Here is an 18,024-nt window from a genome sequence, read left to right as displayed (position 1 = left end):
AAAAGAATGGTGTTTTTGTTGGCGCCTTGTCATGTTTGCAGTGGCTCGTGAATTACTCCTCCTTCTCTTCCTCCAGCTGCTCGCACTGTGCCCTCCCCCAGCCCTATGCCAGGCCAGGATCTCACAGAGGACAGCTGCTCTCCTTTTCCTGCCTTCCTCCAGCCACCTCCAGTACTCCAGGAGAGGTAGGGACAGAGCAAAGATTTCTCTCAGGCCTCCTAAGAGACTCCGGGGTAATGGAATTCGGGTCAATCCTAAGGACTCTTAGAGCAGCAGGAGTAGAGAGGGATGTAGGTTCTTGTCCTGCCATGGAAGAAGCTGTTAGGTTAGACAGGCCGATCTGTGAGGACTAGATTCTGAAGGTGAACTAGAGGCCATCATACGGGCAACTGGGAGTAAGAGCCAGCACAAGTGGTTTCTTTTGTGTATATAGTTTTCAATACATAATACGAAGCTTTGACTAGTAACTGGCAGAAAACACAGTTTCATTACAAGGAACTCCTAAGACAAGCCCGATTGCTTTTATATGGGTAGAACTTTCAACTGTTAGGACTACTTTCTCTGTAATTCTTAAATATTTGATAGTGACAAATAAAGGGGTTCTACTTCACAACAGATACTGGCTTCAGTGTTTTCCAATGTACTTATGACTACAAAAATTGCATTTATTTTTAGGAACTCAATAATTAAGCAGTTCAAGTGTGACTTGGGAAACAAGAGTTTTTGTTTTTGCTTTGTTTTGTTTTAGTAAGAACAGCTGTCCCTTATGAACAAATTTGAGAAAAAGAGGTTTGTGTTTTTTTTTTTTTTTTTTTTTCAGGTTATCATATATTGACTTTCAGCTGATCACACACAACAAATATCTCAAAGGAATGCAGGGAGTGCTGGTTACAGGCAGAATAACCAAATTGACTATCAGTGACAGGGTTTGCCTTAAAGGCAGGAACAGTTCCATTTTCCACAACTTTGAAGTGACTTGTTTTCCAAACCAACTCATGAGGTTTCCTCTGTGTGTGGGAAATTTTTTATTACATATATTTATTTTTTTTCCACGATACACATTTGTATGCTTGTTGCTGTACATGTACCAAATGTGTTCTCTCTCTATATTGTTCCTAGGGACTGGAAATGGATGTCATGTGGACAAAAACGAACCTGGTTTCCTGTTAAAAAAGCCACATAAACAATGCCTGTTTTGTTTCCAAAAAAATCTCAGGTAAGTCTGGCTTTAGTTGACAGCATGAAGTTAACCAAAAGTCTTATATTTTGTTTAAAAAAATTACAGAAGGGAACTTTTCTCCAATTAAATTGGGCTCAATAATCTGAAAACAAACACAAGCAGAGTTTATTGTATAGTTATATAAGCAGCATTTGAAACTCTGAGAGCTTAATGTCCTCATTAAAGCCACATGTGAAACATATACTTGGGAGCGACTCCAGATAAGAAGTGGTTTCCTTCTCCACCTGATTCATTATCAAATGAAGGACCCTGGTTTTCCATTTGTTTGGGGCTTGAGAATCGCATAGGCATTATTGACTTTTTGTTGTTTTTTTTCCTCTTTATTTATGCGGTATTTGATTCTAGGCAGTTTGCCCACATCTTAAAATAAACAGATGGAATCCCCCTTCAAGGAAAGAGGAGGAGGGCAGTATGAATTAGGGAGAGATCAAATTTCTTTTTCAGAATGTTAGTGTCCTGTGGTATTGCAGGGGGACTGTAAGTTCTCGGAGAGAAGACAGCAGGAAATCTTGGGAGCCCCGGCTCAGAGACCAGGAGGAATCACTGTCTGAGATTTGCCACCCAAAGTTCTATGGTAAGTTTGAGTTTGGAACGTGTGGGTTGATTCTCATTTTGTGTTATTTTCTTGTGGTCGGGAGAGGAGGAAGTGAACACGTTTTAATGAAGTGTAATATACTAAGATAAATAAAATATTGGAGGAAGTATTGCTGGGAATTCCTCATTCCCATATTTCATGAGTAAACTGACTGGCGATTTTAAGGTTTCTTTCCTAAATATTTTGGACTTCTACTCTTTGTTACTCAGTCTCTCTTTTTTGTTCTTGTTATTCTTGTTACTAGAATTCTTCCACTTTTTCTTTACTAATAGAGTAGGTGGATTTGCTAATAGGGTCAGTGAATTCCCTTGGTGGTGGGAATGTCTTCTGTAAAAGCAGATGTTAAGTTTGTGACAACCTGACCATTTTTGGTCATAGCCAGAAGGTCCAATAGATATGGAAGTGCGAAATTATAGCAAGGAAAAGGGAAAAGAGAAGAGAATAGACTAGAAAGGTGGAAGTTCTTATTTAGAGAAAAGAAAGATGGTGAGGAGCCAAGTTTAAGTTGGCTAAGCACTGCACTCAAATACGATACCCTAGTGATGAAGACTGTGTAAGGTCACTCATGGAAATCCACTGTGTGTGTGTGTGTGTGTGTCCTTAACTTTGTATCATCTACAAAGAATAAACAAACAAATACTTATTGAACAGGGCCTCTGGGTGGCTCAGTGGGTTAAAGCCTCTGCCTTCAGCTCAGGTCATGGTCTCAGGGTCCTGGGATCGAGTCCCGCATCGGGCTCTCTGCTCAGCAGGGAGCCTGCTTCCTCCTCTCTCCCTGCCTGCCTCTCTGACTACTTGTGATCTCTATCAAATAAAGAAATAAAAATCTTTAAAAAAAATTTATTGAACAAAAAGCTATCTCTTTTTGTAGCTGCAGCAAGAAATAAAAAGTTTAGCAAGCTAGTTTCTCTCGGGTCCTTTCTGTGTGATGGGCCTTAAGAAGGTAAGCAGAACTCAGACAGAGGCAGCTGAAACCCAATAGAAGTTGCAGCCCAAAAGTGAGCGAGCAGGGAGCAGATCACCCAGTGCTCCCTCAGACCCTCATGAGGGCAGTCACACTTCTGGGTTACACCACCAGGGGTCAGGGCATTGTCGTCAGGAAAGCTTTTTTAAAGGACATAGGGTGTCAAAGGCACAGGACAGGGGATCTCACACTTTTAAGAATGACTAGTGTTTAAGTTCCGGGGTCTTGCCTGTAGTGATTCTGATTCAGGAAGCTGGGGTGGGAAGTGAGGGTGGCAAGTGGGGGAATATCCCCGGGAATCTTCAGCTTGTAAAAGAGGCAGGTATTGAAGGACCTCACGTTCCAGATAGATGTGTGGGCTTTCTCTAGCTTGTTAATCTTATCAGAGGACCCTTGGTTCAGAGACCATCAGGAAGGAGCCTGGCTCTGAGAGACACTTACGGCAGGTGAGTTGAAGAGGTAGTGTCTTTGTCACACAGACCTGGCTTTGAATCCCCTGTGGCTTTGCACAATGTGCTTTTCTTGGCTGAAATTCAGGTTTCTCCTTTTTAAAAAAGGGCAACCATATTGTCTACCTCTGGGATTTACAGAAATAATGGGCGTGAAGCACTTAGAAGAGTGGCACAAAATAATGCAATTAGTAAATACTACCACCTGTGGTGGGGAGAGAAGGGGGAATATCAGTGATAAGCCCTCTGTGGCCAGGAAAATGGTCTGGGGCAGACAGAGCTAAGGTGTGACCGACCAGAAGGCTAGCTCTTAGATCTTGGAGGTCCAGGGGCAAGTTCTGAAGATAGACCATAGACCAGAAGATGCATAAACATGAGGGTGGGAGAAACACTTTCTCAAATTGCTTCCCAGGAGTGGTAATAAGGAACCCAGATGCACAGTTAATTGGAATTGGAATTGATCCCCAAATAGTATTTAAGTCAATAGTTCATTGATTTTTCTCAGGAAAACCTTTATAAGGACTTCTAGAAGGGAACAAAGTGAAATGCATCAAATGCAGTGATTTGTTCTTATCTGCCATTCACCCTACATGGAAGGAGTAATGAATGAGGAGAAAAATGGAAAGGAACAGAGACTACAAATCATAAGGCTGTAATGAAATGAAATCCTTTTCTGGTAATTCAGTGTGATGTCGGGTCGTACTGAACTGGCTGGCTCGCTTGCTTGTGACTGTTGCCAAGGTACTCTCCCAAGATGAAGCACGAAGGGTAGAGGAAACAGGCTGATACCTTAGTTAGGTGCCTTTCTTCAAAGACAAAGATAAAATTTAGAGGCACTTAAGTGCACTCTATGACTGAAACAGCCAACAAATTAATGGATGGGGGAAAAGAGGAACCGCTGGGAGTGTGATGCAACCAGACTGTCCCTAGAACTTCCTTCCTACCCTGAATGCCCTTCTGATCCTGATGCACTGTGATAAGGCATAGATGGTGAGACAAATCCTAGTAGCTTCATATTTTCACCTGGGAGATAGTCCCTAAACTGGGGTACCTAAGGTATTGCCAAAGACTAGCTATTTTGAAGAATTTTGCTTATTCTGAAATACAAATTTTTCAGTGATTTTCCATAAACCTAAGTTTCAACTTAAATGTATTTTAACCAGTGCTGTTACTTCTCTGGATGCTATTGATAGCTTCTCAGTAAATAACCATGATAATGCATGGCAATGACAAATAAGTGATGAAGAAAGAAATGTTAGGAGGAGTCACCATTTTTAGGGCTCTCATGCTCTCCTAGGCATCAGGCTGGTTTGATTTCCTCCTTGATCCTTATACTGACCCTGTTAGGAGGCATCATTGTGGAGATTTTTCTATGAACATTTTAAGAAGTCACAGAAATAGCAAATAGTAAAACTGAGGTTCGAATCCAGGTCTTTCTAACTCTAAAATCCATGTTTCTAGCCCTGTAAAATACCGTATATCTGTCTACGAAGTGCATTTGTAGTAAGCCTGTAGAGTTTGCTCGTGGATTCAGGGTGTTCTATTGTTCAAAAATACAATGCGAAGTGTGTGCATTGTCCCCTCCTTCACTTTTCACTGGTGAGCACGTTAAGGGAGCTCTTTTCCTAACAGCAAATATATATAAAATTTATTTATTTACTTACTTATTTATTAATTTGAGACATGAGTTACTGACTAGTCTGAACTTGCTTGCTGGCATATACATGAAAGTGACAATTTTTTCTTCTCCAGTTACGTAAGCCTGGTCAAATTTCCCTTTTCCTTGGGCAGATACCATCATCTTTGTTTTTTCTATAAAAAAAAAATGAAAACAAAACACACTGATTCTGTGTTATAAAAATTCAGTTTCGGGGCGCCTGGGTTGCTCAGTGACTTAAGCCTCTGCCTTCTGCTCAGGTCATGATCTCAGGGTCCTGGGATCGAGCCCTGCATTGGGCTCTCTGCTCAGTGGAGAACCTGCTTCCCTCTCTCTCTCTGCCTGCCTACTTGTGATCTCTCTATCAAATAAATAAGTAAAATCTTTAAAAAAAATTCAATCTCAATCCAATTTAAAAGTATCTCCTTTGAAATCATCTGTTAGTATAGGTCTTAACATGGAAGGATGGGCTATGGTATGCCTCTGGGATACAAGGCTCTCTCTCCCTCTCCCAGGCTACTATAATTTGAGGAGATTTGGGACAGGGAGGAAGGAGAAGTAAAGGACGATTTTCTTACATTTCATGGTGAAGTTTTCATCCTTCTTCTGTTCAAAATTTTGACTCTATCTCTGGTTAATGTTGAGTAGCAGGCTGTGGTCCTGTGTACGGTAGGCATCCCTATGACAGTTTTCAGAGTGCTCTTTCGGGTCTCTCCAAATTACTGAGCTGGGAGATCCACCTCCAGTAAGATCTTACCCACATAACACCTCACTTCCTCAACACTACCACCCAGCCTCCTCCTGCTAGGTCTTCTTTGTCGTCAGCCCATGCTTGCTCATGGAATATGGGAAGACAGGACCAACTAGCATCTTCCCCTGAGTCTGCTTGGTCCACAGAAAAAGGTTGCAAGTTTCCCCAGGGCTCTGTCCTCTCTCCACAGCTCTTTTTACCCTCAGTTTAAATAGATACAGTAAGTAAATTGACAAGGCCACGGCTTATGCAGATGTCAAAGTTAGCCAGGGCACACTGGCATCCCCTTCCCACAACCTCCCTCCCTGGATTGAAGAATAGTTCTCTTGGTGCCTCCTGAACTGGGCTCAGCAGTGAGAGTGTGTCTTCAGGGAGTGGATCAAATACCAGCACTCTCTTCCACCCTCGTCAAGGGGCCCACACAGCCTTGAAGACTTGCTACTTCTCTTTTCTGGCTCCAGCCATGCTTTTAGACTTCCCTGGGGAAGGGGAGGGCACAGTCCGAGGCGGCAATCGAGAACAGCAGAGCCCTTTCCTGCAGGGAGCCTGGAAGGAGACGGAAGCCGCAGCTGTTCTCCAGCTTCTTCATCCCAATATTGAAGTCCTAATGACTCATTGCAGGGTGGCAGAAAGACTTACACTTAACAGCTTTGTTACATGTGTATATTTCTTGGGGCAAAAATTAATTGATATAAAATGAAAAATGTCTTCTTTATAGAAGACACTGTCAAGACAATGAAAAGGCAAGCCAAAGACTGGTAGAAAATACTTCCGAAAGACATATCTATTGTAAGACTGTCATCCCCAAAATACCGAGAACACTTAAAACTCAATGATAAGAAAATGAACAAACTGATGAAATAAATGTGCAAAAGATTTGAACAGACTCCTCTTCAAAGAGGATATACAGATGGTGAATAAGCCTTTGTATGATGCCCAGTATCAAATGTCATTAGGGAATAGCAAATTTAAACAACAATGAAATACCACTACATACCCATTAGTACAATGAAATCTAAAACATTGACAACACCAAATGCTGGCCAGCATACGGAGCAACAGGAACTCTCAATCATTGTTCGTAGGAATGCAAAACAGTACAGCCACTATGGAAGACAGTTTGGCAGTTTTTTACAAAATTAAAAGTACTCTTACCCTCAAATGCAATGATTGCTCTCCTTGATATTTACTTAAGTGGGTTAAAAAAACAAAAAAACTTAATGTCCATAAAAATCTGCATAAAGATGTTTATAACAGTTTTATTCATAATTTCCAAAGCTTGGATACAACTAAGGTGTCCTTCAGTGGGTGAATAGATAAACTGTGGTATGTCCACACAATAGAGTATTATTCAGTACTGAGGGGAACCTGGGTGGCTCAGTGGGTTAAGCTTCTGCCTTTGACTCTGTTCTTGATTTCAGAGTCCTGAGATCGAGCCCCACAGAAGCTTCTCCACTCAGTGGCAAGTCTGCTTCTCCCTCTCCCTCCGCCTATGTGATATCTCTAATAATAATAATAATAAAATAATATTATTCAGTACTAAAAATACTCATTAGCTAAAAATAGCTCTAAAAATAGCTAAAATAGCTCATTAGCTATCAAAACATGAAAAGAAATGGAGGAATAATAAATGCATATTACTAAGTGAAAGAAGCCAATCTGAGAGGCGTACCTGGGTGGCTCACTGGGTTAAGGCCTCTGCCTTCAGCTCAGGTCCTGGTCCCAGGGTCCTGGGATCGAACCCTGCATATGGCTCTCTGCTCAGTGGGGAGCCTGCTTCCCAACCCCCTGCCTGCCTCTGCCTACTTGTGAACTCTGTCTGTCACATAAATAAATAAAATATTAAAGAAAAAAAAAAAGCCAATCTGAGAGGCTACATACTGTGTGATTCCAGCTATATAATCTCAAAAAGGCTATGGGGACCATAAAGAGATAAGTGATTTAGGAGGAGGGAGGGATGACTAGGTAGAGTGCAGAGGATATTTAGGGCAATGAAACTAATCTGTACATATTACAAAGGTGGATACACGTCATTAGGTATTTTTTCCAACTCATAGAATGTATAACAGAAAGCGTGAACCCCAATGTAAACTATGGACTTTCGGTGATAATGATGCACCAGTGTAGGTTCAGTAATTGTAACAGAGGCCCTGTTGTGGGACATTGATAGTAGGAGAGACTGCCCATGTGCAGGGGTAAGGGGTAAAGGAGAACTCTATACCTCCTGTACAGTTTTTTTTTTTGGCTCTAAAAAATAAAGTCTATTGAAAATTAACTTATATTAAAACTATTCTAATAAAGAGTCACAGGTAGCCAAAAAAGAGAAATCTGCTTTCCAAATGCATAACAGATTTCTTCACATCTGTATGGGACCAAGTAATCTGTTCTATGTTTGGCTATCCCTTGGACAGAGAACGCCTAGCAAATGACAGATGCAGTTTAGTCTTCTACCTCCTCTCTGTATTGTATGCTCGGGGATGCTGCTGATCCTGAGATGACTAGGCAGCAGCACAGGTGGAGGGGTGCAGACACCTCTTCCTGGAAGCCTTCTCCTCGATAGTGCAGCCAGCCAACCTCAAGGCTGCAGAGAACTCTGCATCAGTTACAGTTCTGAATGATGTAACTCTACAGTGAGTCATTGTTACCTAAAAAAACGACAGCTGGGATTCTGTTTTCTTAGAACACTCTTTTCTCTGTTCACGACTTCAGTTGGTCTTTAGTCCCTATAAGAAGCCGAGAAAGACAGAACTGAACTGTCAAGTCAGACATGGTATATAGTTCTGAGGTATTTAGTCACTTGTGCCAAACTGGCATTTCGCTACTGCAATTTTATTTCACATTTAGTGTGGACATCCATTCTGTGCCTCGGTCTCTCAGACACCCACTATCAACATGAGATGTGGCACACAACTAATATAAGTGATTTTAAATTACATCCATGTCTTTTGTGAAAGTTGTTCCTATACTGACTATGTATTGTTTATCATCAGAAAATAAATAAATCTATTTCCATTTGAAAACTTAATGCAAGGAAAAATAGCTAAAGTAGTTATGAAAACTTTGAAAGAGGAAGGTTACATGGGCTTGCCCTGTTAACAGGACAACAACTAGCCTGCACTTTTGTGGCACTCTCTACGTTTCCAGCACTGGTCTGAGCTCATTATTTTACAAACTAATGTAATCTTCAGAACCTTGTGAGGAGACAAATATTGGTATGCCCACTTTACAGAGAAGGAAACTGAATCACAGCAAGGCCATAACCAGCCCATCGTCAGTTAGCTAGTAAGGGGTAGAATTAAAATCAGAGAACAAGCACTTAGCTCCAGAGCAGAGTTCTTTATCACTCTACTAGGTTACAAAAAACAAAATAGTAAGAACAACATTGCATTAGCTAAAGATTAGAGCTCTTAATATAATAAAAATAAATAGACTGTAAATAGAATGTAGAAAATCTTAATAGGAAAAATGAAGCACCATAAATCAGTGAAAGAGAAGGTGGGTAATTTTACAACATTACTTGGGGAAAGTAGTTATTTAGACTTTAAAAATTCAGTTTAGTGTACCCCCCTCCATAAAAATAATTATCCATTTTATCCCAAATAAATTCAGGAGTTAAGTCTAAATAGTTAAACCAAAATAACTTGGAAGAAATATAGATGAGTATCATCTGATCTCTGGACGAAAAAGGATTTTCTAAACTTAAAAGGAATTATGAAAATCACAGAGGAAAATACTGATGGAAAAGATAAAAATTTTCTGCATTTCATAAGACTGGAAGAAAAGATAAACAGCAAACATATTTAAGAAATCGTAATTTGCCATACACACCTGTAAGGAAACCACAAAGGAGGAATGGAAGTGGCTAACAAAATATGAAACATACTCACCCTCTAATAATACAAGAAAAGCAAATTTTCAAAAATTCAAATTACAACAAAAATTATGTAGCATTTTTCAGAGCAAGTTTTAACTGGTAATAAGGTTGTCAGGAGCTCTGCAGGGTGGATGGATGGTTTCAAGTACAACCTTTCTTTTTTTTTTAATAACAAAATTACAGACTTCATATAGATTTCCTCAGTTTTCCCAGTATTTTTCCCGTAATTGTTGTTATTATTTTAATTTTTTTACTATGTCATGTTAATCACCATACAGTACATCATTAGTTTTTTGTGTGGTGTTCCACAATTCTTTGTTTGTGTATAACACCCAGTGCTCCATGCAGTATGTACCCTCCTTGATACCCATCAGCGGGCTCACCCATCCTTCCATCCCCTTCCCCTCTACAACCCTCGGTTTGTTTCCTGGAGTCCATAGTCTCTCATGGTTCATCTCAATGTACAATGTACAACCTGCCTAAAAATAATTTACCAATAGCCATCAGAAGTTTGAAAACAGCCATATATTTTTTTAAGATTTTATTTATTTATTTATTTATTTATTTATTTATTTAAAGATTTTATTTATTTATTTGACAGAGAGAGATCACAAGTAGATGGAGAGGCAGGCAGAGAGAGAGAGAGGAGGAAGCAGGCTCCCTGCTGAGCAGAGAGCCCGATGTGGGACTCGATCCCAGGACCCTGAGACCATGACCTGAGCCGAAGGCAGCAGCTTTAACCCACTGAGCCACCCAGGCGCCCATAAGATTTTATTTATTTATTTGACAGAAAGGAGATCACAAGTAGGCAGAGAGTCAGGCAGAGAGAGAGGGAGAAGCAGGCTCTCTGCTCAGCAGGGATGCTGAGGCAGATGCGGGGCTCCACCCCAGGACCCTGAGATCATGACCTGAGCCGAAGGCAGCAGCTTAATCCACTGAGCCACCCAGACACCCCTAAAACAGCCATATTTTTCAAATCAGTATTTTTATATAAAGATTTATCCTAAGAAAATGGTCATGTGGGCATATATTTATGTTCAAGTTTTCATCACATCATCATTTCTAATAGTGAAATGTTAGAAACTACTTAATATTTAATAAAATTGGATTAGTTGGTAATAACTGGAAAATATAGCATAGCTATAGAATGCGCTATCCCACCACAATTAAAATCATGTCTTGAGTAGTTCTTCATGAGAAGACAACATGGCCGTTAGATAGTGCTTTAAGTGTAACAAAAGAGGATACAGAATTATTTAGGCATCCAGTCAAAAATAGTAACAATAAGAAAGGACTTGAAGGATGGTGAAAAGTGTTCACCATGGTTATAAGTAGTGGTAGGGATTTCTATGTCTTAGAAGCTGCCTAAAACAGAGATAATAATGGGGGAAATTTTTTTTCCAATAAAAAAATAAGATGAAGAGGGGCAATACAGGGACAAAGGAAAAAGGGCAGATCATTGAAAATGGTGAGAGGCATCCAAGTATGATCTCAAATTAGAGATGATGACAGAGCAGGAAGAAGTCTAGAGTGAATAAAAATAATGAAACCATTAACGCTCTTGGTCAGCCCCTTCAAAACAATAGTCTTTTTTTAATAATTTTTTTAATTTTTAATAAACATATAATGTACTATTAACCCCAGGGGCACAGGTCTGTGAATTGCCAGGTTTATACACTTCACAGCCTTCACCATAGCACATACCTTCCCCGAGGTCCACAATCCAACCACCCTCTCCCTACCCTCCTCCCCCTGGCAACCCTCAGATTGTTTTGTGAGATTAAGAGTCTCTTAAGGTTTGTCTCCCTCCTGATCCCATCTTGTTTCATTTAAAAACAATAGTCGATAGAAAAACTGCAAGGACAGTTAGTTGCTTCTTTCTCTTAACTTTGGTCAGAGCTGCCAATCCATCCCTTGGGATACGTTGATAGAAGCTAGTGTTTCTCTAAAACAGACCAGTTCTCTGTTCAAACTCTTGTTTTTATAGGTGTCACATAGATTTTCAGTGTTACCTCTAAAATGTCTGGCTAAGATGTTTTCAGAGAAATGAATCTTGGAATTCGGTCTGTAACATTTCTCTTTGATTAAGTCTGTGAACTTTCTAATTCACATTATATTGAAAATTGGGGAGGGGGGCTGCAACAAAGGTAGACGTAATTGGTCTATTAGCTGTTGCCTTCATTTTTCTATAAATACACACAGAATTGGACAGCTTTCCCCCCCTGTCATTTCAACTGGATTTTCTAAAATGTCTTAGAGAAATCTGAAGGTCTAATTACATTTTACAAATTCTTGTCCCCCCGACCCCCACCCCCAACCCCAGGAAGTTGGATATTATATTTGTCCTGTAGTCTCTGCTCTGTATTCAGGAGGATTTATTTCCCTGAATTTTTAGTTCTCATCTCAAACCCTTCCAGAGTTGGACGCTAACATGCTTGTTTTCAACATACTGGATCCCTGGTCCGCACTCAAGTTTATGTTCTCAGTTTATGTCTCCTTAAGTTACTCTGGGATCTCTTCCTATGTTCCCTTGCGTTAGCCTGCCTACCGGCACCTAATCCCAAGTATCTATAGTGAGTGGACATGTATGTAGGCATGGTAGAAAAGAGTGTTGTCTTTCTATTCCTTTTTGGGAGGTATTGATGTATTTGGTTCAAACATGACTGTAATCATTTCTAATAAACTTGAACAGAAAAAAGGTGTATCTAAAGCTGAAATTTCCGTTGAGTCATCGCTGAGCTGTTTTATATAGAGAAGAACATTTTCTTTCTCCTCCCTTAGTAACATCCCATGGGCTTCTACATCAGCCCAGGATAGGCGATTCTGGCTGTTGGATCTGAAAAGGTGATGTCGTCGGTGCCAAAGCACGAGTCATCGTGGCGTGAGCATTGTTTCACGGCTTTGCTCTGTGGCTCCTAGGAGATGGTGCGTGTGAATTCACACTCCGCCATGCTCTCTTTCTTTCTTCTTCATCTCTATTTTCTCTCTAAGGGCAGTTTTGGCTGTCACCAAACACTGTCTCCCAAGCGCCAAATTTTCAAATGGTGTTGTGCCTATTTATAGGACCGTCTTGTCACTTGGGCCAGTTCGACTTTCAGTGAACACATGCCTACGGGTAGTAGAGCTGTGATTTTAGCTACTGTTTTTGTGAATATAGAAGTCACGAACAGAATTGTAAAATGCTAATTTAAAATCAGAATGTCTATAGGTGGGTTCAAATGCCTGTGCAGTCACTCAGTCTCTTCAGAGGTGTGGGGCTAGTTTAGCCTGGGGTTGTACTCCATGTCACATAAACCCCTTTGTGCCCTGTTAGAAATCCTGGTGCTATGGACCTGTCAGGTAACCCTGTCACTGCGTCTACCTCTAGCATTCAGTAATTTGTTTAGCAAATCTGAAGAGAGTGCCAATCGCCAGGCATTCTGGTAGGTGCGAGAGACACAAGTAAAAAAGAGTTGAGACCCTGCCCTGAGGGAGTTTACAACCTACTAGAACATATGGAAAAGAAAGAGCCAGTTAATAATATGGTGTGGTAAGAAAAATCCCTCATGCTGTGGAAACATGTTGAAAAGAGGAATGCTCAGAATGGCTTTAGAAAGGATTGGTCAGAGAACGTCTCCTGGAGAGGCAGTCTAGAACCTGAAGGAGAGAGGCAAAACTGTGTGGGTCTGACACTTTCAGGTCCTTCCTCCATGGGAGGCACATACTTGCACAATGTAGGTGACCAGAGCATACACAAGGATTCCAGAAGCACCAGGGTGCGAGGGCAGTAAATCATGCAAACTGAAATTGGCCAGGTTCTGGGAAAACAACAACCTTAATCAGCTGGTTTTGGGGGTGTTTGGCTTTGTTAAAATTTGGGAGCATTTTCTAAGTGTTACTAAATACATGTTGAACAAAAACTATATATAAATGGTGATTTTTTTTTTTTCCTTTTGTGAACAAAAGTTCTGAATGTGTCTTGCTGGATCCTGGCTTTCTTCTGGTGTCGGACTACAGATCTCACTTTTTTGGAACTTAGTGTGAGGCCCAGACTGACCTCTGAGAATGGACCCACCTCATGAATACCCCCATCTGAGAGGATCTGTGTGGGCAGTTCCCCAGGATGCCTTCTTTTTGTTCTCCTCAGATTCTTTGAATCTTCCTCTCCTAATGCTTGCCATGATTGCTCTTCAACTTGATCTGCCTGTAATGTCCAGGGTCTCCACTTAACTCCTCCCTTCTCAGCATTCTTCTTGTAGTGTCCAAATATCCTCGTTCGTGTTACGATTACCCACCCCCTGCTATTACTTGCACAACTACTACAATCACTACTATGGTTTCTACTACTCCTGTACTTCTATTCCTCCCACTGCTGCTACTGCTAGTAAAATACTACTTGTACTACAACTACTACTTCTACTACTACTTCTACTACCACAGCTGTTATATCAACAGCCACTACTTCCACTACTGCTCAGAATCCTACTACTTCTACTTCTATGTCTCCTACTACAGCTAGTGCCACTGCTATTTGTACTATTACTACTATTTGTACTTCTTAAAGATTTTTAAAATTTATTCATTTGAAACAGAGAGAGAGAGAACAAACATGAACAGGGGAGGACCAAGAGGAGAGGGAGAAGTAGACTCCCTACCGAGCATGGAACCTGCTATGGGACTTGATCCTAGGACCCCAGGTCATGACCTGAGCTGGCAAAGGTAGACGCCCAACCAGGCATCTTCTGTACTTCTACTACTATTGGTACTGCTGATACTACTACTAGAACCACTTCTGCCCTTCCTCTTCTTACCACTACTACTAAAGCATTTTGTTGTTGTTGTTATTGTTAAGTGACTATATTCCAGGCACAGTCCGAAGCATTTTTTCATATCTGTAGAACAATCCTGCAAACACAAATATATTATCTTCATTTTGCAGGTGAGGTTACCAAGACACAGAGAGCTTAAAATTTTTTGGTTCATGGATTATTATTCTCAGTTTATGGAACATATTAGAAGTTAATATACAATATGTAGCAGCAAAGTGCTATTGGGCTCGGTATATAATCCCTGTGATTTAGAAGCCCCACGGGTCCTCGCAATGCTTTCTGGTCTGTGACCTACCAGCAGCAGCAACATGACTAGAATGGCCTGGTGTACTGGACAGTTCTCATAAGTTTCAAGTATTTTAGTCTTGGGCTGCTATAAGAAATACTACAGACTTGTTGACTTCATTGGCAAACATTTATTTCTCCCAGTTCACGCAGTTCACGGGACTAGGAAGCCCAAGATCACAGGGGCAGCATGGTTGGGTTCTGCTGAGAGCCTGTTTTCTTCTTGTTCTGTGTCATATGCTGAAAATACGAGAGAGAGAGGCAAGCTCACTTGTCTTTTCTTATAAAGGCACTAATTCCATCATTAGAGCTCCACCCTTATGACCCAATTACCTCCCAAATGCTTCGTTGTCAAATACCAGCACATTGGGTATTAGGGTTTCAACATATAAATTTGGCGGGGCTGGGGATGTCAACATGCAGTTCATAATACAAGCCTAACAAAGGATCTTCTTGGGGGCAAGTGGGCCTCATTAGAGAAGAAACACAGTCTGGAAGACTTCAGAGTCAGCGGTCAGTGGGGAGCCCTGAATAGTCCTTCCTGGGGAGGGAGTGTCACTAGGCGTTCATTTTCTGTTTTGTTTTCTTTTTGTTTTTGTTTGTACTGTCTGCTGAGTGTTGGTTGTCATGGGCTTAGAGATGTTATTTCTTGGCCAAAAAGGTAATCTGAGGTACTGTCATTGAAACCACAGCTCTTGGGGACAGGGAAAGAGGCACCTGGATTATCAGACCAACATTGTTAACACAGGCAATTTCCATGTAGCCCTGTAAGTATTGGGACTCTTTGACATACTCTAAAAGTTTTATTATTTTTTGAAACCACTTTTTATGGAAAAAAATTTTACTTACTTTAAGAATACATAAAATAAAGAACACTAACTAAAAAAAAAATTTCTGCCTATGCTAGGTGAGGGGCTGTGTGCATGTGTGCACTTTGACAAATGGATTAGAAAGTGTAGAAATTCCTTACCTAGAGGGGATGAAGATAGAGCAGGTGTTAAAATGGTCCTAGTCAGATCACTGAAGAGGCAATTTTAGTGGTGGAGAAAGAGGTATGGACTGTGTGGCTAAGAATAGAACATGTATTCAACCTCAGGCCATGAGTTAGTGGGGCTCTATCTCTTGTTGTTTTGAAGTAATGTCAACCTCAATAGACATCTTCCTCCCCGACTTTAATGAGGTATAATTCACAAAATTGTAAGATATTTAAAGTGTATAACAGGATGATTTGACATATATACACACTGTGAAAGTGTTTCGCTCCTTGAGCTAAATCATCCTATTGCCGCCCCTATTTATCCCTTTCTTTGTTGTAGGAGAACATTGAAGTTCTACTCTCACATCAAATTTCAATTATATAATATAATGTTAGCAACTACAGTTCCATTTTCTACATGAGATCCTCAGACCTTATTTATCTTAGACTGAGAGCCTTCTTGTTCATGCAGACTTTGTGCTAAAGACTTGTGATAAAAGGGTACTTAAGATATATGAAAGAGATTCATTGACTCTTTGCTATCTGAACACAAACCTTCCTTTTACTTCCTTTTCCAGCATGTTTCCATAGAAAGAGACAACGGAAAGCAGGGGAAAATGGTCTGGAGGAGGGCTGGCTATGAGTAGAGTATCACATCAATCCTGTGTACAATGATTATTATTATTATTATTATTTTGCTGGTGGTTTCTGAACCAATTTTCAGAAGTCCCTGCTAAGTGTTATCACTGAATCGTTGTAGATAATGCTTTTCCCCTTCAAGAACTTCATAAAGAGCTAATTAGGGATGCTTTGTGTCCCTACCCAAACCCACCCTATGTGTCAGGGAGAACTCGGAGTATGCAGCTTGTACAGTTTGTATATTCATTACAATTCACACGGACATTTGTTCATACTCACTACCCAGTGATGGAATCAGCAAGATTTGTTTGTTACATAGTCATTCTCTTGGCTTATTTAATTTTATCCCTGTTGATACCAAAAGGGATTTAAAGTGGCTACATTTTAGTAAAATTGAATAAGTTGGCTCTTGACCACATTTAGCATGATTTCTTTCTTTTACTATTTTTGTTGTTGCTTATTTCATTGTGAGCGTAGACAGTTCTCTTGCATTTGAGAAGCTGGTATCATCTCTAAGTAAGGAAAGGAAAATGGAGCTTTGAAACTGTGCCTGAAATGCCAGAAATTTGGAAGAGATCAAATACCTGATTCATTAGAAAAGACATCAAGCCCAGTCGCCTTTAAGGAGCTGAAATAATAGTTCATCTGTTTCTAAGATACTTGGGGAAGTTAAATCAAACAGGAAACAACAGAAGTTTCTGAGTCAGAGAGGAACTGCTCATTACTCATTTGACTTTGCAAGCATAGTGATGATGCCATTGCTCTGAAACATACAGCACTTTAGATAACTCATTGTCAGTTATCAAAATACTATGATAATACTCTCGCATCATGTCATCTCATGGGCAACTTCACCTTCTCCATTTCTTTTAGAGTACTCTAACCCTTCATACCCTTAGAACTAGACCATTTTCACAAACATTTTAGAACATGGGGCATTCTAAGGAAGGAGACGTTAACCTAACCCTCTCTATCTTTTTTTTTTTTTAAGATTTTATTTATTTATTTGACAGAGAGAGATCACAAGTAGGCAGAGAGGCAGGCAGAGAGAGAGAGAGAGAGAGAGAGAAGCAGGCTCCCTGCTGAGCAGAGAGCCCGATGCGGGACTTGATCCCAGGACCCTGAGATCATGACCTGAGCCGAAGGCAATGGCTTAACCCACTGAGCCACCCAGGCGCCCCACCCTCTCTATCTTTTGGGTGACCTACACCATCCTATATAACTCCAGTGGGGAAACTACACATGAGAACAAATGGAAAGATCAGTGTTCCTCTGGTATGACTGAAACAATGCCCAGCTTCTCAAAATACAGGGAAAAACTGAACATTAGATGCAAACATACTGTAAACACTAATCTTGGCCTCCTCCTGTGGATGGCAGTCGTCTGTAAAAGGCAGGCAACTTATTACAACCAATGAAAACCATGAAAGGGAAGCAGAATGGGGAATTGGGATGGAAAGTTTTAAGTTAGTGGTCTCTTCACATTTTGGAAAAGGAGTTAGTCAATGTGGCATTGGCAGAAGTTTAACAACTTTGTAGTCACTGCAGTCATACACTCTCTTTTGAAATATACCTAAGAACACTGGTTCTTTTTACTCTTTCATCTTCAGAGGAGAGAGACTGTCTCTCTTCCTAAAGCAACAGTCTGATTCTGTAACCTGGGACCCTCTGTCCACATGCCACAACAACACTCAGCAGCTCAGAGGTGCTTAAAGTTTTGTATTCATGTTGGTTGAGTCCTTCCTCAGGTCAGGCACTTGTGCAGCACTTGAATGTTCACAGAACT

The 18,024-nt window shown here is 40.6% G+C and overlaps 1 protein-coding gene across 2 annotated transcripts in view; it reads left to right on the top strand.

Annotated features, from left to right (window-relative positions):
- The first annotated feature begins 1,509 nt into the window (after window positions 1-1,509).
- CYTIP (cytohesin 1 interacting protein) overlaps window positions 1,510-18,024 on the top strand; it is a 73,810-nt gene continuing 57,295 nt past the window's right edge. The window contains exons 1-2 of one of the 2 annotated variants that reach the window (XM_032355635.1): window positions 1,510-1,814; window positions 12,312-12,455. In XM_032355635.1, coding sequence (XP_032211526.1) covers window positions 12,453-12,455 — 3 coding nt within the window. In that variant the 5' untranslated portion in view covers window positions 1,510-1,814; window positions 12,312-12,452. The remainder of the gene's footprint in view (window positions 1,815-12,311; window positions 12,456-18,024) is intronic. The other variant, XM_032355634.1, reaches the window with a different exon arrangement.

Source organism: Mustela erminea, chromosome 8 (assembly GCF_009829155.1).
Source record: "Mustela erminea isolate mMusErm1 chromosome 8, mMusErm1.Pri, whole genome shotgun sequence".
Taxonomy (NCBI): Eukaryota; Metazoa; Chordata; class Mammalia; order Carnivora; family Mustelidae; genus Mustela; species Mustela erminea.
The sequence above is the reverse complement of the archived record's forward strand: the minus strand, read 5'-3'. Positions and strand labels throughout refer to the sequence as shown.